Here is a 21317-nt window from a genome sequence, read left to right as displayed (position 1 = left end):
ACATCTGTGTCATTCTGTTTGGTGAAATGGTCCCACACACTACTATTTTCTGCACGCTTCATCCTGTCGTCTGCTCTGGCTCTAACCTCGAGTGTGTTAGCCTGTAGCCTTCACTTTTCGCAAACCTTGTGAGCGTGCGAACCCAAACGCTGTGACCTCGCGACAAATGTTTTTATTGGTTTATGAAGTACAAACAGGCGAGTTATGAAAAATTGAGTGTGGGGGATTTGTTCACTTCACACAAAAAGATCTTGGAATGAGATCGCTAACTGTAGTAGCGTTTAGTCCACTGTCTATAATAGCCTAATTTAGAGATCACTTTTTTTTTTTTGACCGACAACTTTCATCGGTTAACGTTGATACGGTCAACCATCAGTCAAACGGTCATCGGTTAACATCGAGTTATCCAAATAAATCAATGTTAAGCAAATATATACTGTGAATTACATAAAATATGTCTCTTACTGGGCTAGCAGCGTTACTTGAGCACTCCAAAATGAAGGCAGGTGAAAAATTCGTTGAAAATATTAAATAAGGCAGAAACAAGCGTTTGTGTCACAAATGTATAAACATGGCTTTAGCATGCATTTCCGATGTATAGCTTTCCAGTTTGACTTTATTTTAATTGGCCAGTACAGGTTGGATCTGATGAAATGCCACAGTAACGATATATACTAATGCAAAAAAATCAAATGATATATTATTAAAAAAAACAATGAATAATTATTATAATTGCTACTATTATTAATAGTACTATAAATACAATAATTGTATTATTGTATAAATATTATTATTAGCAATAATAATAAAAAATAAATTATACTATTTTAGTTACTCATTTATTATAAATACTATTACTAATAATTATTTATTAATATTAGTATTATCGTGTTTAATTAGTGTAATTTAATGTATTACTAATATTATTGATTTTGTTAATAATACATTTATTATGTCATTATTTATACTTTTATTATTATTATTAGCATGAACAATAATTAAAATAATAGCAATAATACAAGTAATTAAAACATAATAAAAAATAATATTTATTGTTATTGTTGTTGCGAATGTAAATACATGTAATGCATCATTAAAAGTTGTATCAGCGATTTCAGGCGCAAAAATTAAATTATCACATTCATCTAATCTTTTCTAACGATCCGCTAGCTGCCCGACCCATAAGCAAGCTGTCAAAAAAACACGTCTCTGTAGGCAGCCTAGGCTCTGAGATCGAGATACGATTGCGGAGATCTGCACACAAATACAATTGCCTTTACCAACCACTCAAAACCAAAATAAATAGTGTTCAACCAATCACCGACAGGGGCTGGGTGTTGTGAGGGCTGAGTGCACGAGCGCAAAACCTCACAACACCCAGTCCCTGTCGGTGATTGGTTGAACACTATTTATTTTGGTTTTGAGTGTTTGTGAAACCGATTGTTTTTGTGTGCAGATCTCAGAGCCTAGGCTGCCTACAGAGACGCGTTTTTTTGACAGCTTGCTTATGGGGCGGGCAGCTAGCGGATCGTTAGGAAAGATTAGATGAATGTGATGATTTATTTTTGCGCCTGAAATCGCTGATACAACATTTAATACATATATTATTATTAAAATAAAAAATATGCAATATTTGTGTAAATTAACAGCCAAAACGCATCAAAAGTATTCCGTTTTTAGTTGAAAGCGGTGTTGTATAAACAGTCCCTCGGTTGCTTCCTGTGATTTTCCCGCCTAAATAATCAGAAGCATCTAATCTTGAATCAGTCGATTTGTGGCGTCCTGTGGGTGGAGATCACGGCTTACTTCAGAGGCTCGTTGAAGCGGATAGTGGCAGCGCAGTGAAACACTATGTTCACGCAGCCGGATACGGTCTCCTTGTCTTCCGTGCTCAGATCCAGATCTGGCTTCGTCAGGTCGCTGTTGACTGCCACGATCTTCTCTCCGAAATCAGGCTGCTCCTCCCGCAGTCTGTCAAAAAGCTGAAACATTTAAAGGCTCAAGATCACTTTCACCATAATCGCATATCACAGTCTAGCCAAGCACATACATTTCTGTCACGCACACCCTGTGAAACAATGTTATCAACATTACCTGGATATGGCCAGATGTGCTTATAATAACACTGTGTAAAGAGCAAATAATAACTGTGTATAGAGCAAATAATAACTGTGTATAAAGCAAATAGAGTGAGAGATAAAACTTAGAGCAATCTAGAGCATCCAGAGAGTCCATGCAAATCTACATGCTGATGTCACATACATAGTGCATCTGCGGCTTAGTCATTAACCCATACTTTTAAACATTAAGAAGTGAGCAAAGACATATGTGACCCTGGACCACAAAACCAGTCTCATGGGTACATTTTTTGAAATTGAGATTTATACATCACATGAAAGCTGAATAAATAAGCTGTCCATTGATGTATTGTTTGTTAGGATTGTACAATATTTGGCCGAGATACAACTATTTGAAAATCTGGAATCTGAGGGTGCAAAAAAATCTAAACTGAGAAAATCACCTTTAAAGTTGTGCATTTATGTTGGCGATTGTGCTGCATTCACTCACAAAAATAAATGTTTTATACATTTACGGTAAGAAGAAATTTACAAAATATCTTCATGGAACATGATCTTCTTTACTTAATATCCTAATGATTTTTGGCATAAAAGAAAAATGGATAATGTTGACCCATACAATGTATTGTTGGCTATTGCCAAAAACATACCCGTGCGACTTATGACTGGTTTTGTGATCCAGGGTCACATATGCTTTAGTTTAGGAATTGATTTCAACTACATTAAGAGGAATCAGAAGCTGAAAACTCCTTACAAAATATATATTTTTGGACTTATGCTGCTGGGAAAACTATCCTCATCAGACTTTTGAGGAACATTTTAAATATTAAAATATTTTGCTTACAATTTCCACAATAGAACACTAGTTTTTTTTCTAGAAAAAGAAACAAATAACTAATATATATATATATATATAAACTACCATTAATTAGGACTTTACGATATACTAAAAATGTGTTATATTCACAATGAAAAGGCAATTCAAAATTAATGTAAATTTACACAAAAATGAATTAACTTTTTTATTTGCCAAGTTAGTCACTGTTAATAGTGTCAGTGACATGACTAATTTCACGATCTCTCCTTGTTTTACAAAAATTCCCATGTATCATGATGATACATGATGTATCATGATGATAATATATCATGCTATTGTGTTTTTTTATACAAATATGAGGTATATCAATGTCATTTTTAAAAAATGACCGTGCATTACAATAATTTACCGATGTAAAAAAATAAAGCACGACAAAAAATACATACCAGAATGTCAGCATAACAAATAATCAGTGCTGTTATTGTTACCTAAAACTAAAATGATTAAAACCATTTTTAGTAATTGAAATAAAGCTGAAATATTTTTGTTTTACAATATTATATGATGATTAAAAATGTTGCTAAAGTCGAAGCACTAAGATGACTAAAACTGAAGATGAATTAAAAAAGTTTAAAAGAATAATAACTAAATCAAATAAGAATGACTAATAAAAATGACAAAAAAGCAAAACATTACATAAAAAATATAAAAAATAACTGCGAATTCAAAATATTAATAAACACTATAATATATAAATAAAACTAAAATAAGATATTAATAATACTAATATAACACAGAAAATAATCATTTTGTCAATAAGCCTCTAGTTTTATTTGTCTGTGATGTAAACCTAAACTTAGAGTTATGTTCAATTCATGATCCTTGAACAATTTGCTTGCATGCATCATTGCATAAATATTTTTACCAAAAATAAGAGCAGTAGAATTGTAATAGATTTAACAAGTTTGAGCCGTATTTTGCTTTATGAATTAAACATTTTGATTCCAATTGGCCAAAATGACTGCCTAGTTGAAATAATTGTTCACTAGGGCTTCACAATATATCGAATTTATCGAAATATCGCAAATGTATATATCGCAATATTTAAGGAGTTATCGCATATCGCATTTTTCTTCAATATCGCACAGCCCTATTGTTCACTTGATTAAAATAATCAGTTTAAAAGCTGAAAAATATACAGACTTATTTTCTACATCACCTTGTTTTATGCCAAATGTATAACTGAACAGAATAAATAAATAAATACGAATTGAGAAACCAAACCAAGGTCCCCAACAATCTTCCAGGCCTGCACTTACTCACCTTGCAGTTGATCATGTCAGAGATACGGGTATGGGGTGCCTGTCCTGCTTTGGGCCGGACAAGCACATAGGCAGCTTTGACACCGGGACAGGAGCGTAGCAGCTTCTCCAGAAGTACTTTCCCCATGAAGCCTGTAGCCCCCGTGATGAGAACATTTTTCCCCTCGTAGTACTCTGGAATGGTGACCATCTTGAGTGCACCTTCCCTCCTCTGTTACACCCCTGAAAAAGACCAAGAGAAACATTGCCACACGGTATCACACTGCAAATATGCACACATTTCACAACGGATCTCACCCAAATAGAGAACTGTATAGAAGCTCAAAGCTGTTGCTTTAGAAATAGTGTTGTTTGGTTAGTCTGTGGTAAATATTTCATAGAGGTCACTTCCTTCCTTTCCTGCCAAGATCTCAGTCCACAATTACTGCATGACACTAAAGGCTTAAGCGCCTGAGACTTTTGAAAAAAATCTGTAATGCCTACTTAAAGAGGCGGTGTTGTATTACTATCCAGGACCGCAGCTGGGTCAATAAAAGTGCTCCTAAATGGCCTTTAGGTGTATCGAGCGAAAGTGTTTTACATTTTACTAATTGATTGGACAAATTGAACGGTGTAGTAAATCACAACAAAATACACAAGTTTATTATTCTTATCTATTCTTATCTCTTGTCCACTGATAACAAGCTAATACAGCTCATCCACAGCAGATACAGGGTTAATATGTAATCGAATAACACTGAAGAATTTTCTACTTCAGATTTCTTCTTGCCCAGCCAAAGTAATCACAGAAGTTTGTGGTCAGTAGGATTTAAAAAAAAAGATATTAACGTATTTATTCAACAAGGATGCTTTAAACTGATCAAAAGTTACATTAAAGACATATATATATATATATATTATACACGATAGGGGGGGCGCTATTACGCATCTTCTGAAAAAGTACTGAATCTCTTGATCAAAACACAGACGAATAAGCAGCAGAAACAAGCAATATGCATATATAATATAATGCGATCATCAACATTAAACCGCATATAAATCACAACTGCCTAATGTTACTGACTGAAATGTTGACCCAGGACGAGGTATAGGACTGTGAAGCTTTGGGTGTGTGGATGGACTCAATGTACTGCATCTATGTTGTTTTGATCATTATTCTGAATCCGATCTGGATATGGTCTTTGACAAAAACGTGTTTTTCTCAGCTTTTTGCTAAAAAAGTTTGAATATTCGATAAAAAAAGCAATGCAGGAAGCTAGAATACAATGTTTTTGTTTGTTTAAAAGCAGTTTGACATTGAAATGTTCTGATATTCATACAACAGATATTTAACATTTTGTGAAAAAAAATGCTGGCAGTGGCTTGCGACTTTAGTCAAAAACGTTGGCGGGGAAAGAGTTAAATTGAAAAAAAAAATGTTTAAGAGTGCATAACACGTTGGTTTGACTCATATGTTGTTCCAATCTCAGCCTGCCACTTTCTTGCTGATGCGTCCGACCACATCATACGATCCTTTCCGTAAACAGGGCCACTCAGTATAAAAACTTCCCGCTGGCCATGTGTTTTGTTTGCTGCATAACACTGGTGCCAAGTTCCACAGCTGCATGCACCCCAGAGCCTGACACTGTATGGCAGCAAATCCTGGGATCTTTCCAGACGTGCAGGGTATAATCTGCATCAAAAAGTCTCTTAAAATCATTTAGTGAAGTGCATGGGTTATTTTGCCTTAAGGGCAAGCAGCCAATCTAGAACTAATGAATGCTGGTTTAATTGTAGGGCTCAGGTGGATTATTCCAGAAGGCGAGACAAGACATTGTGCAGTGTGATTTCTTTCCAAGAGCCACTCAGCACTTCTCTGACTAAGGGCCGAAAGCTGCCTCTGCAGAGACACTGGCATTAAACAACGTCCAACTGTCAGGGAGCAAAGCTTAGAAGAAAGTTCAGGGACTGTGGGCAAAATAAATCAGTCCCTATAGAGAGGTTGGCATTTTCTAACCCTGAAAGCTGATCTCTCACTAGGCTTGCAGTGGTAGTCGTTGATACCGGTGTTACATGGCCGTACACGATTGCATTACTTGCCCACTGCTGTCGTTTTGCTTTTTTTATAGAAATAAAAAAACATTTAATTAAATTGGAAAAAGGACACAACAATTATAAACTGAAAGCGTCTGCTCTAGAGTTGTCAAAAATACTGACTTCAGTGCCAAGTCGGTACTGAAATTTAACAAGTGACGATACCAGTATTTCCCTCTAGCATTTTGAGCGCTGTTGAACAGATTCTTAAACACCTGACCTCTGTTTGCCCATTGTGTTGACGTGCTCAACATGTCTCTGTTTGCCCATTGTGTTGACGCGCTCAACATGTCTCTGTTTGCCCATTGTGTTGAACACCTCGGAGCTGAAAATCTCATCTCATATGTCTGTGATTGGCTATAATGATATATATATATATATATATAGGCCTATATTAGGGATCCGCTGATAGATGCCTGCTTTTAAACGGTCCCGTGTGTATTGTAATCGCTCGGTAAAGAGCGTCAAAGATGTCATTGTTGATCATTGTAGCCAATCACAGACATATTGAGCGCGTCAACACAATGGCTAATCAGGCGTTTAAATGGATAGTTCACCCAAAAGTGAAAATTAGCCCATGATTTACTCCCCCTGAAGCCATCCTAGGTGAATAATATTACATTCTTCTTTCAGACTAATACAATCGTAGTTATATTAAAAATGTCCAAGCTTGATAATGGGAGTGAATGGCTGAATGTCTTTGGAAGTCCATCAAAGCGAATGTATTCATGATTAAAGTGCTCCACTCATCTCCGGGGTTAATAAAGGTCTTCTGAAGTGAAGCGCTGTGTTCGTTTAAGAAAAATATCCATATTTAAAACTTTATCGACTCAAATGACTAGCTTCCGGCAGACGGCAGGGATTTACGCCAAAAGAGTAACCCTTGAACTTGAAGCACAACGTAATGACGCCAATTGTCATTTCTCTCGCGTTTTTCTGCACAAACGTATCGCTTCACTTCAAAGACCTTTATTAACCCCGGAGATGAGTGGAGCACTTTAATCATGAATACATTCGCTTTGATGGACTTCCAAAGACATTCAGCCATTCACTCCCATTATCAAGCTTGGACATTTTTAATATAACTACGATTGTATTAGTCTAAAAGAAGAATGTAATATTATACACCTAGGATGGCTTCAGGGGGAGTAAATCATGGGCTAATTTTCATTTTTGGGGCGAACTATCCCTTTAAGAATCCGTTCAACAGTGTTCAAAATGCTAGAGGGAAATGCTTTTATAGTCAGATTTTAAAATTTCAGTACCGAAGTCAGTGCTTTTTGACAACTCTACTCAGTTCCATAAAGCATGAGCTGCAGAGTCACAGCAGTCAGATTTCACTCATCACATGACGATAATAAGGAGAGATAACTGACAGGATGATGGAGGATTTGGTGTGCAACAGATCCTGAGCGTCGACTAATATCTTAATCTTGTAAAATGTGTGGTCAGTACTTCCATTCAGTACTTTAATTAAAAAGCAGAAGTGAAAAGCAAGCGCGCATTCAAAATAGCCCCCCTCCCCCCGGTGTAATCGCAAGTATATTGTCAGAAGTTTATATACCGTTGTGAATATTTCCTCATCGTGACATCCCTAACGCTCTGATGAAAAAGAATGCAAATCTCACCAACATTTTCCAAATTCTATATGGAACATCTGACATGTCCCTTTCAAGTACACCAGATGCAAATTGATCCTAGATCCCACATCCTCAGTTTGAATAATTTATGTGTCACATGGGCACCTGAGGAACTGAACTACTGTAACAAGTTAGAGGTATGTAAGCAAATACCAGAATGAATGTGGTCAGGAGAGCTTTAGCATAAAAGCTTTCCATTAAGAGCCTAACTAAAAGTACTCAAAGCTAATGGGATCAAATATCGTGTGCATGGTAAAACATTACACCAATAGACCTCAGTACTGAAGTACAGATTCAAAGATACAGTTACAGTAAATAAATTGGTGTTGTCACAAGACTGCACTGCCTTTGCATCTTGTGATCCTTATTAAAACAACACAGTGGGGATGTTCATCCACACGAAACAGCATATGTTACTGAAATATGCAAATATTTTAAAAGTAGAAAATCTGGGATACAGACAGAAGTTGTTCTATAAGCCCTGCCATCCAAATCAAAAAAAATCTTTGAAGTGAACAAATCACTCATTTACTTCCTCCAAGAACTCATATTTTCCTTTTAGGCTACTCTGTTTTGAAGCGCATGACTGCTTTCTCTCTCTTTAAAAACTATGGAACAAGAAATTAACAATTGAGTATGGGAATGAGCTGTTCATTGGTTGGACTTGTTGAATGTATACACCTTTACTGAACAAGTCAGTGTTTTGAGTCTGACTCAGAGTGACTGGCTGCATCCGGAAATCTCATACTTCCCTTAGTTCCCTACTACAGAAGGCGAAAACAGTATGTGACAAAAGTAGTATGAATTCACAGTGCTCACAAAACAGAAAGCAAAAAGTACCCAGGTGACCGACTACTTCCAGTGAGATTCTGAGGCCACAGGAGATGATTTGTGAATGGCAGTGAAGCAAACGCAACTGATGCTGGTAGGTCACATCATGATAATGGCATGATGGTGAATGTAGTACGTCCAGGTTACATTCATACTAGCCTACAGTAGTCAACATTTGAAGTGGATCAAAAAAGTTAATCAAAGCTGTCCAAAGACAAGAACGGATACCGTTCACAATTCATGACTTTGATGAAAGTTTTTGATCCACTTCAAATGTTAACTACTATATAGAACATACTGAAAAAGGTAGGCTGTAATTAAAGTCATTCAGTTCATCACGAGAGTCAATCTCCATCACATCAAAAATAGGCAGAGGAATTACATGTAGAGTTAATAAAGTGCAGTGAAAAGATGCTTTAATACTCTAATTGGAGTCGATTAGTAGTTTAAGCAAACATGCAGATTATAATAAAGGATTTGTTTTGTAATTTATTGAATGAATGTTGTGTTTTAACAAATCAGTTGAGTAAACGACTCAATGACTCGCTCAAAAGCAAAAAGGCAGACACCTTTGTCGCCACCTACAGGCATAACACCGTAACGTGCAGAAAGAGTGAATGAACAAATCAGCTTAACAAATCGTTTGGAGAGCAAAAGATTCGAATCACTACCAGGATGAATCGCGTTATCACAATCATCACCTACATGTCTATGATCACCACTGCCGCGTTGAGCGCGAGCAATTTGACACATGCGTCACATTAAAGAAGCTCACGCGCCCCCTAAAAAGTAACATTTTAACCTCACTGGTCGCACAAATTGTAGCGTTTCCTTATGTATGCTTAAAGTGTTTTGAAAGCATATGGGGAGATGACAATCACTATAGGCCTAATTGCAGACAATTAATAGGGGAATCCAATATATAAGATACATATTTAATAACTGGAGACTATTAATAATGAATAACGTTACACACTGCAATAAATGTTACAAGTTTCAACAGACATTCGCATATTTTTTAACACACCCACGAACTCTTTAAGCGAAGGGGGAAAAAAACTATTTATGTCACCAATTTGAAAAGGAAACAAAATGTTATTTCTCGATCAAATCTGGGCATTTAAACAAAATACAGTTCAAGCATTACTTTCCAGCTGTGCGTCTTTCAGGGAGGATTTTCTACACACCGGCGCGGCGCTAAAAACCCCGCATGCGAAAGTGTGCTAACGGCTAGCATTCACTCTCTAAAAACATGCAAACTCAATTTTGCGCTTAGGAAAAACAAGGCAACAAAGGATGTAACCGTGAAAAACACCAGTGTTTACCTGTGATGTTTAATATATTTCCCCCGCACTATTTTTGCGCGTTGATCCGAGGGCTCTAGCGCTCTATCCAGCAGTGATGGGGAAACGCAGTGATGATGTAGCTTAGCTTCGCTGAGAGAGGAACTGTGATGATGACGGGTTGCCAGATGATGCGTTTCAGAAGAGAACCGACGTCATAACCCACCACGCGCGTCCATTCGTGATGATTCTATGTGCAAAAAGATTTCATTATTCATATTTGTTGTAGGCTATATTCACTGGTGAGAGTTTGACTGGTTCTGGGAAGAATTAGGATATTTTCCATGATCCCTTAAGGGAGCATAATAGTGCTGCTTCTATAATGTTACTGTAAAATCCTATAGCATTAAGCATTTAGGCGTATATAATCCTTAAAAATGGCCACCTCTGTAAGGCATCAAAATGTGTAGCTTGTGTAGACCGTAGACTAGCCTGCCCTACATATGACCCACAATGCAAATAAAAAAAAAAAATAGTCTGCAATACCGGTAGTTGCAAACGCACAGCAAAAAACAGCTCGGCACTTTCCGAAAAATAATCAAAACGATTCTAATTGATAATTTTCTTGTCAGTTTGAAACATTTTCAAGTGACGTAAGAACAAAATGAATCATCATCATTCAAATCAAGTTACAAATACTTGGCCGAAGGGTTGTGAGTTCTCACTATAAAAAACGTTGTCAGGATTCTCCATAAAACAAGGAATTTCAGGTTTTTCTGGCTTCTCTTAACTGCTGTCCTGTGGTTTACTGACACATGTGGTTGCCAGGTAACATGGCTCAAAAATTACCCTTAGATATCACTGACCTGAACAAACGAGCATTATATTTTACTTCGAAAACTGTTGGCTGTTTGGTACGAACAGCATATGCATTCTTATCTTTCTCTCTCTCTCTATATTATCTTTCTCTCTCCCTGGAGCTAATTTTTAAAGTGATTTGTGGCCATGTTTGTCTAGACTGAATCTGACAAGTCAATTTGTTTAAGATGATTTTTGCAAGATTAATTACTTAACTGCCTTTAGCGTACATGCTCTGCAGACAAAAGCACAAGTATGTTGATCATTTTAAAACAGGACACCCACCCGTGTCCGGTGTCGTCGGTGCCAGTGGTGAGCTTCCTACCATCAGCTTGCAAGTTCCAACAATTGTCTTTTGTGTCAAGAAGAGCTTCCCTACTGTTTACTAGACCTCTGGTTTGTGTAAATTCTCTGACACATGCAAGACAAAGTGAACTGGGATTGCTGTCTGTATCTAAGAGATAAATTCACAATTCTTTAATTTAAGAGTGTCTAATGCAAGAAACTGCACTAAATGTGGCAGTTATCAGAATGACTGAAAACAATAACATACTGTAAACTTCCTATAGTTCATGGTAAGTGCAATAATAATCGGCAGACATACACATTAAACTCATAACAGAATACAACAAATAATGTCCATTTCCCTTCATAAACGACTAGAATTGGTGAGCCGATCCTCTTCATTAATTTAAAGAATCTATACAAGAGAAAGAATCTATATATATATAATGTAAACAAGTAGCCTAGTAACTTAATTCTGTTTGGTTAATAGGCTTTGAGTAGGCTACACAATTTTAAGCCTTAAGACTCTAAGAGTGTAAAAATCCAACAACTTCCAATAAACCTTTAGATAAAAAGGTCAATCTGGTCATTGAGGGAACCATTGTCAGGAACTTTTCTCTTTCAGCTGAATCACAAGCTGTAAAACTTGTTTTCTGCTGATGCGCACAGCCGCACACTTTAGGAAACAGTATAAATAATGAGACACACAGATGCACAAAATATTTAAGTTGGATTTAGATCCTTAATATTAGTAGACTGTTAAACTACCCTTGGGTCTAGGTTTAAAATTTGGGTAACAAAGCTACTCACAATTCAATCTTCTGTTCAACACGCCTGTTTCCAGTGTAAAGTTAATGAGTAACCACCCAAAAAGACCACCCCTCTATCGCCTCTATAAATGCCCCAATCTTAGTCTTTGACAGCAGAGGACACAGAATGTCTGAATTATCCTACAGGACCTTTGTTGGCTTTCTCAGCTTGTTAGGTTGTCTCGAGATGACCTATGCTGTTCATCTCAGTGGTAAGAAAATGTTTAATTCAATTGTATGTGAACTAGCCACAAATGAATGAAAAACTTTTGTCCTGTCACTTGATATGCAGAAGCAAAGTGCGGATCTACTAAGTCAAGAGGCATACTTGACCGTTCTTTGAGAATAGTCGGAGGGTCAGAGGCTAGACGAGGTTCCCATCCATGGCTGGCACGTAACTGTTCATCTTTACAAATCGCATGATAAATCGTGCAATACTTCCAAAAGGCATGCTGTATATATATGACACATCTACAGGTGTCTCTTAGGATCAGAGGATCGCATTTCTGCGCTGCAGCCATCTTGACAGACCTCTGGCTTTTGACTGCTGCTCACTGCTTTGCAAGTGTATCTGCGTAGGTCCACTCATTTACTCAAGACTAATCATAACTTTTGACCCTGTCAACACTTAAATGACCTACTTTTGAATATAACTGCTTGCCCTAGGGAATTCCTTCACAATATTGAGGCTGTAGCAGGTGAATTCAACCAAAGAAAAGTTGACAGAGGGGAGCAGAACTTCCACATAAAGACTGTAATGTTCCATGAAAAATATCAACGCACCTCTCCCATGAGCTACGACATCGCTTTGCTTGAGATCAACGGGCGCATTCACTTTGGCAAGTCGTTCTATGAGACTAACTTATGCAATAAATCAGCTATAGAATCAGAGATGAACATATGTGTGTTTTCTTGACAGATGATTTCATTAAGCCTGTTTGTCTGCCTCATCCTGGTGAGAGGTTTCCACCCAAGACTATGTGTGTTGTTGGTGGATGGGGTCGTACTACTGAGAGTGAGAAGCCACTTGAATAACATTGAAATAACAATTGGGAGAAAGATATCAAATATCTCAAACCATTACTATAATGAAGGTATTAAAATAACTGTTATCCTCTCTTTAGGAGGGCCACTTCCATCGGTTCTTCAAGAGGTGCATCTGGACCTGTTAAAGCAAAGCAAGTGCAAACATGTCCTGCAAACTCTTAGACCTGAGCAGAAGACCTTCACAGTCCTGTGTGCTGGCCCAGAGAGAGGTCGGAGAGATGCCTGCCAAGTAAGTTGACACCAAATTTGTTTCCCTAACATTGACATTGATTCTAACGTCCTGAATATTACACCTATATGGGATTCCTCTGGTTCAGGTCGGAAGAGATGGTTTAAGCTTTTGCAAGTGTCAACTCTCTGTTTTGAGTTCCTATCTGCCCTCCTGTGCTCCAGGGGGATTCTGGGGGTCCTCTCCTCTGCTCTAGAGAAGATGGAAGCTGGGTGGCTGTGGGGGTCACGTCATGGGGTAAGGGCTGTGGTCGAAGCTGGAATGACAACAAGATCAAACCATCATCCAAAAGAGGCTCACCTGGAGTATTCACTGATGTCTTAATGTTTCTGTCATGGATCAAGTCAAATCTTAGGAAAGGTGGGTATTGTTGTCGAGTTGGTCCTAGGCTAGTAACTGAAACAATGTAGGTTCAGCAAGAGCTGATCAATCACCATTTGCTCTCGAGCAAGACACCTTACCAAGGGCGGACTGGCCATCTGGAGCACCTGGAGTTTTCCCAGTGGGCCGCTATACAATGTGGGCCGACTAACTCCAAGTTTCAATAAGTAAGTGTACTGCAGGACCCTTTAAATAAATGACTACTTGTTTACAGAACTCGGTGTAGGTGTGGAAAGATCCCTGTGCAGTGTACCCGATGGAGTTGTACCTGTAAATGAAGGCATTATCAGAAATCCAGCTCTTTCGGGGCAAAGCTACAACCACAATGAGTGAGTTACATCGGAAGTATTTTATATGTTTGCAACCAAAAGGCAAAAACTGAAACTTTCACAGCAACTTATGTTTTATTTATTTTTGGTGCAGAATGTGTTTGTGGTCCATTCGAGTTGACATTGGTGAACATATTCTTCTGGAGTTCTTGGAGTTTGACTTGGAGAATGACACACAGTGCCAAAGTGATCATCTGACTGTGTATGTGGATGAAGACAGGCGAATAGGTGATGGGGGAAGCATTAACAGAAACTATAACTTTGCTGTCCTTTTACCTTCTGCAAGTGGTTGCATGTTTTACCTTGTCACCTTGCTTACCAGGGCGGTTTTGTGGCGGTCAACCACCCTCTCCAATTCTTATTGGTGGTTCCCATAGTGTCCAAGTACAGTTTGTATCAGATGTAAGCAGCACAGGTGCGGGATTTGCCATCCAGATCAGTGGTGTTGGCGAGGATTTTGGTTTTGGTGAGTTTAATCTGTCAGACTGGTTTCTCCTGCTCAAAAAAAAAAGTCAACAAAGTTTCCTGAAATGGACAAAACAATGTTTGAAGTAATCTGTATGCTCAAGCCTGTTTGGTGACAGTCACCATGCATACATTGTGTGGATGCTTGGAATAGCATGCTTGCTTGCACACTGTGTGCTTGATTAGCATGCTTGCTTGCACATGCCTGATGATGTTGTTTTCTAGCATTGTCTCATTTACACGTCTGTGTATCCACAGTTCTGTTATTTAAAAAAGGTTCCCTAATTGTGCTTTCCTTAGCAGCATAGGTTGTGCTCAAATTATCTGTCAGTTTCATCACCTAGTCTGCAAAGTGTGTTAATTCCCCCAGTCAGGTTGAGAGGCAAGCTAACGTTCCCCAGTAGAATTCTGTTTTCAGACTGCAGCCGCTCAGATAGGCTCCTCAGAGAGCAGAGAGCTTATCTCAATAGGACCGTTACTATAGTTACATGTCTGCCAGGGGGCCATCTACCAGTGGTAGGTTCAGAGAAGGTAAGAGCTAGGTTCAAATCACCACCCTGCTCCCGTCAGTATGACCCTTGCCAGACAGAAATGTGACACCATGCTACAATGCCTTTGGCTGGGCTCCATTCCACCAGTTTCTCCTTTTGTGTTTGTGCAGGAGCTGAATGTGGAACAGTGGTGCTGTTAGAGCCCAAGGGGGCTGTGCGGAGCCCCGCCTACCCAAATGCCTACAGGGACAACAGCCTTTGCCGCTGGGTCATCTATGCCCCAGAAGGCCACATAGTCAAGGTAAAAACAACCCTGTAGCCCTATTATTGGCCCAGTCAGTGCCTGGTGTCCCCTCTGTCCAGTCATGACCTCTCTGTCCGGTCATGAATGCATGCATGCAGTGAGATTGGAGGCTCTGATCAGTTTCACTGCAAAAGAGAATGTGATACTCAATTAGTCTCCAAAGAGCGACGTTAAGACGTCACTGCAGTCATGTAACGCTGGTTGTTATCTGCTGTTTACAAAATGCTGCAGATTGTTTCAAATTAAGAACCTTTCATAAAAATGTTTAGCCTAAATGATTTTAGGCATATACAATGACAGAACACCTGACTGGGCCATTCTGTGTTCATGATCATCTCACTCTGTTTGCTATATGCTAACATGCTAATTGCAATGGAGTAACTTTACTACTTGCCTTAAAGCTTGACTTTGATGACTTTGACCTTGAGGAGTCAGAAAACTGCCAATATGATTCACTCACAGTGTTCGGAGACATTGATGGCAAGGATGAAATAGGTAAAGTTACAAAAAGATGATTACAGTGGAATTATTTGATCTTTTAAAATTGAAACAGAACTATACACTACCGTTCAAACGTTTACCGTCTGTACATTTTTTATGTTTTTAAAATAACTTTATTACTCACTAAGGCTCCATTCATTTAATTAAAAATACACTAAAACAGTAATATTATAATACTACATTTCTGGTAACACTTTAGTTTAGGGTTTAATTCTCACTATTAACTAATTGCTTATTCACATGCATAATACTATAGGATATTGGCTGTTTATTAGTACTTATAAAGCACATATTAATGCGTTATTCTGGATGACCATATTCCCTTAATCCTATACCTAAACTCAACAACTTCCTCACTAATTATTAATAAGCAGTAATTAGGAGTTTATTGAGGCAAAATTCATAGTTAATATTGGACCCTAAACTAAAGTGTGACCACATATCTTATTAATTTCAATGTTGAAAAAAGTTGCTGTTTAATATTTCTGTGGAAACTGTGATTTTTTTTTGGATTCTTTAATAAAAAGAAATTAAGCATTTAGAATAGAACATTTTAAAAATATAAAAAATTGTCTTTACTGACAACTTTTGATTCATTTAATGCATCCTTACTAAATAAAAGTATTAATGTCATAAAGTATTAATTTAAATAAATACTCTACCCAAACTTTTGAACAACAGTGTATATTTTAAAATAAAAATCTGTTTTATTTTATCTTTAATAATGTAAACATTAGAGTTGACAGTTTAATGTTACATGTGTGTGTTGCAGTGTCACACTGTTATCAGTTACACAGGAACATTTTGCAATGCGGCATTATGGGAAATGTAGTTTTCAAATGCTCTGCTATTATAATTTTTGTGTTTTAAGTGGTTGTATGTGGCAGAGGCGTTCCTCCGGCTGTTCTCAGCTACGGTTCCATTATGCTTCTGCAGTTCAGGACAGATAACACCATCTCCGCCCGCGGCTTCATCGGCACCCTTGCTTTTATTAGCGAAAAAGGTGAGAGTCAACATTAGAAAAGAAACGCTCACCGCAAGTGTTCAAATGTTACCCAACCAAACCTGACTTACATGTGACTCACGTGTGCAAATAGTAGCCTATGCCACAGTATAAACACACTAGCTACTATATACACTACCTCAAAAGGTCAACAGTATTTAAAATTTAAACTTTTATTGCTTTTTTATTGTTTTTGTGACACTTTGGGACTGTTTTTAAACCCCCTGTTAACTGTAGCACCTTGAGATTTCGTAGAAATGTAAAGTGCATCATAAATAAAATGTATTAATATTATCATAACAGTAAAGTTTAATTGTTTTGCAATCTATACATGCATTTATACAGAAAGTTTATTATGTTATATTATATTATATTATATTATAAGGCTATTATATAAGACATATGATACACATTATGTGTAGGGCTATTTGTATATAAAACATAAAATGTTCAAAAAATCTCAAATTCATGGTTCAATTTAGATTTTCTATTGATAATATAATTATATGTATATAATATAATACATGTATTTAATACTTACTACATGATACAACAAAGGCACAATGACTACTGTTTATACATCTCAACTTACCAAGCCTTTATTTGACACCACAGAGTTTGTAACCACAGGCGAAACGAAATGATGACAAAAATGATAAGGCCTTGAATATTACATTTCCTCACAGATCTCCAAAAGACAGCATATCAAGATCAGGGGGAGGAAGCGGATTATGACAGCAGAGTTATCACGCCACATTTGCAGGCTGGTTTGTTCTTTGTGTTCTCCACTTTAAAATAGGCTCTTTGTCTCAGGGGGCCTTTAGAATGTGTGGAATCCAGCTGGAGCCAAAAAAGAAGAAGTGTAAAATAAGGGAATATACACTTATTCAGAGTCACAACTGAGAATGCATTTATCTCTGGACAGATTGTGTGGGTGTTTTTGGTTTTACATCAAGTATTCATGCTTGCGTTCCACTGACTTCTCAGCTCCGTGTGGAATGCCTGATATCTTTGCTGCCTCTGGAATGGACGCCCTGAGGAGAGAAGAGGATGATGGGAAACTGCCATGGCTGTGGCACGTGAGCATTGGTCTGGGTGCAGGCCATGACTGCAGCGGGGCGATCATTCACTCACAATGGATCCTTACTGATGCACACTGTGTTTATGAACTGTGAGCAGCCAACATGCCAGAAGTGTTAAAAAAAGGCTGTATCTAATGGAGCCCTAATTAAATAAATTAGTTAGGCTGAAATTACAAAACTTTTGCACAACGTTTCTCGGGGAAAGGCAATGATGTTATAAAAGAGTGCAAAAACATTGAATTAAGTTTTCCTCCCATTATTTTTTTTTTTTACCATTACCATGCCCCTTTAAGGCGCGGTCACATGACCAAAATTCTAGCGAAATTTCAGGCAAAAAAAACGGTTAATTGTCCATATGACTATTGCGTAAAGATGTATGAAGCTGAAGCACCACGCTCACAGAAGTCACTTTCAAACCAAGAAGCTTTCTGTTGGTCAGCGCTGTGAATTCGGGTGACCAACTTGAGGGAAATCTTTATCTGTGTGGGGAACTTTATTGCCCTCACGCGAAACTCCACGTCTTGCACGTTGTTAATAACTGGATTTCGCCTGGGTTTTTTTGGAGAGCAAGGGTAAATGTGACGCCTTTGGGGCTCCATAGTTTATAGAGCCGTGCTCATGTATTAACTTTGAAAAAGACATTACAACTTATGAATACACAGTATAGTACTTTTTTATGAAGGCTATACTAAAAGTACTTTTTATGTTGATTTCTTTGTAGGGAAGAAAGACTTCTAAGAATTTTATCCGTCACGACAGAAGGCTCAAATAAACAGGTGAGAAGTAGTTAAATCAACATCCCACCAACAGGAAACTGGCAGGAATGTTGTTCCAGGAAATAAAGATGTTGTGTATTTAAAGGGACAGTTCACCCAAAAAAATGCAAATTTTTCTTAGTAAATGAGATTTCTTTTCAGACCCGTGATGTGATCAGAGTACACGTAAACCCTTATTACAACCCATCCTCTCCTGAATTTAATGTGGCTTTGCTTCAGTTGAGCTCTCCGATAAATCTCAGTGAAAGCACGCAGCCTGTCTGTCTGCCCTCTGCTGGACAGGACATCTCACCCTCCCGCCCCTGCTGGACCAGCCAAATGTGTACGTCACCCATCTGCCCTCACGAGTTGACCGCTGTGATGGTTACACAATAGTCTGAAGGATTTTGATATGTGTGTGTGTGCATCATAGGCAAACATGACATTTCATGAATACTTGTTGACCTAGAGTTGAACTTATAGAACTTGAATGTCACTTGAACAACATAATTTGCACATTTTGCTCTCTGTGGATCTTTAGGTGAATGTTATGCACTCTTTTTAGCAGGACATGGGCAGCACAGACCTGTATGGCTAAAAATATCTGTGCTGGAACGAGCGGTGTGTGAACAACAACACGGAACTAGATTGACACCTACTTTGTTATGTGCTGGACTGAGCAGTGGAGAATCATGCATGGTGAGGACTGGAGCTGTAGGCCTACTGTATGTGAACTACACTGAACACTTGCTGTTTACTAGTAAGGAATGCAATTGAAGAAATACTGACCTCTAGTGGGTAAGTTCAGTAATGACTCTTAAATGTCTGTTTGAACCACTTGATGTGTGCTTGAGGTGGTGAAGAGACTGTGTGTGGCTACATCTTTATATGCATACTTCCCTACTATATATAGGGGATTTTGTATCTGAAAAGATATGTAGTCTACTAATTCACAGTATTTGTTAAGCTGTAGCAGCAAAGTACCTGAATTACCTACTATTCCAGTGAGACTCTGAAGTGTGCATCCAATGTACACTTACTATCCCATGAGGCCACGGGAGAGGGGATGTGAATGGCAGAGAAGTGACGACTGTGTCCGAAATCGCCCCCTATAGGCCTACCCTTAAATAGGGCATTATTTGAGGGGACAGCCATTTACAGTGGTGTCTGAAACCATAGCAGAAGTTATTGAGTGCACTCATTCAATCCCACAATGCACCGCAATAACGTGTCTCGCCAGAAGATGGCGCCCTGCCTATACACATATCTATGGCTGATTCATCCATCCATCCATTCATCCATCCATCCATCTATTTTTTTAAACCGATGGCTACAGCGTAAAAGCATACTGGTATAAACTCCTATTTAATTGATTATTAAATTGTTTAATTAATACTTTTATTTATACCCACTGTAGAACATACTTGTTTAAACTGTTGCTAAGTAGGCCTAATTACTTATTCAAAAGAAGTAGCTACCTAAGAGTTTGTTATTTCGGTTGCAACCTATGACTTTCTTTTACAATAAAAGATGTTAGGCAGAATGTCAGACAGCATAGTGACAAAGCTTCAAAAAGTAGTCCATATGAATTTATTTTAAAGAATATTGGTAGCTGAACAGTTTTTCCCCCTGACATTTCTCAAAACATCTTCTTTTGTGTTCCACAAAGAAATTTTGTAACAACATGAGGGTGAGTAAATAATGACAAAAACAAAATTTATTTGGGGGGGAGAACTGTCTGATGCAGCACATTTTCATCTGGAAATGAACATTTCAGAGACAAGACAAGAAAACGGTATATCTATTTTGCTAGTCAATTTCTGACGTTTTCACAGACTCATTGGAACGGTGGACCTCTCGTCTGTCAGACAAACACATCTGGGGTTGTTCTGATAGGAGTGAAGAGTTGGGGAGAACCTTGTGGTGGGATCCAGAAGCCTGCAGTGTATTCTTCAGTACCAGCCACCATTAACTGGATCGCAAAGCATTTGGACACCGAGTGAAACCCCTGAATTATCAGAATTCAATATGTGAATTATTTCGTTCTGAAGTACTTTAAAAAAAAGTAAAAAAAAAAAGAAAGAAGTACTTAAGGCTTTAAAGTCCCCCTGTGGTGAAAATCAAGCTTTTAATGTTGTTTATGTGGTGTTTTTTAATGTGCTTTTTAAGACAAACCATGTGCAATTTAATAAGTCAACAACATTGCTGAGTATTTCTCCTTAAAATAGCACCGAAGACAGTCTCAAATCGCTGGTGTTTCTGACGTCACAAACGTCCTTGTAACCAATCACGTTAACGTGTGATCGTCAACGAGTGGATCTCTGAGCTGGTGTGAGTGAGTTGAGGCGGGGCTAATTTGCATATTCATAGAACCGCGTATAAAATATATATGAAATAAAATATAAATGAAGCAAGGGTGTACATGCAAGCTATTTTAAGAAATGAATAAAAAAAAATAAGGAAAAGAAACCTTTTTTGGTGATCAAAGATTAGTTTTAAGGAATACAATTATTGACTACAGGGGGACTTTAAATTGTGTAGACAACCTTGGCTAACTTGAATAAAAATATTTTAAAGCTTCAAACATGTCCGGCATTTCTGTTTTTATTACTCTAACTGCCTTGGCCTAATGTGCTGTACTTGAGGAGATTCCTTGACCCATCCCGCTGAATGTGATATCACGCAGTGGGGTGATCCCACACCATTCACAGACACACACGAAGAACCATAGGCA

General features: G+C 38.0%; 2 protein-coding genes across 3 annotated transcripts in view; one reads left to right on the top strand and one right to left on the bottom strand.

Moving 5' to 3' along the window:
- far1 (fatty acyl CoA reductase 1) overlaps positions 1 to 10300 on the bottom strand; it is a 29477-nt gene extending 19177 nt beyond the window's left edge. Inside the window, exons 1-3 of one of the 2 annotated variants that reach the window (XM_079604448.1) lie at positions 10087 to 10300; positions 4219 to 4439; positions 1807 to 1982 (exon numbers count right to left, since the gene is read on the bottom strand). In XM_079604448.1, coding sequence (XP_079460574.1) covers positions 1807 to 1982; positions 4219 to 4407 — 365 coding nt within the window. In that variant the 5' untranslated portion in view covers positions 4408 to 4439; positions 10087 to 10300. The remainder of the gene's footprint in view (positions 1 to 1806; positions 1983 to 4218; positions 4440 to 10086) is intronic. The other variant, XM_079604449.1, reaches the window with a different exon arrangement.
- A 2607-nt stretch (positions 10301 to 12907) lies between these two features.
- On the top strand, positions 12908 to 21164 carry LOC306993702 (ovochymase-2). Its single transcript, XM_079603704.1, has 15 exons — positions 12908 to 13011; positions 13121 to 13272; positions 13437 to 13632; positions 13868 to 13982; positions 14077 to 14210; positions 14305 to 14448; positions 15109 to 15239; positions 15644 to 15737; positions 16615 to 16746; positions 17433 to 17513; positions 17734 to 17917; positions 18550 to 18604; positions 18746 to 18926; positions 19149 to 19282; positions 20419 to 21164. The coding sequence occupies exons 1-15, from the start codon at positions 12975 to 12977 to the stop codon at positions 20584 to 20586; spliced, it is 1938 nt and encodes a 645-aa protein (XP_079459830.1). The 5' UTR covers positions 12908 to 12974; the 3' UTR covers positions 20587 to 21164.
- The last annotated feature ends 153 nt before the right edge of the window (positions 21165 to 21317 follow it).

This window comes from Phoxinus phoxinus (assembly GCF_949152265.1).
Source record: "Phoxinus phoxinus genome assembly, chromosome: 25".
Taxonomy (NCBI): Eukaryota; Metazoa; Chordata; class Actinopteri; order Cypriniformes; family Leuciscidae; genus Phoxinus; species Phoxinus phoxinus.
Note: the sequence above shows the minus strand (reverse complement) of the source record. Positions and strands in the feature narration are given on the sequence as shown.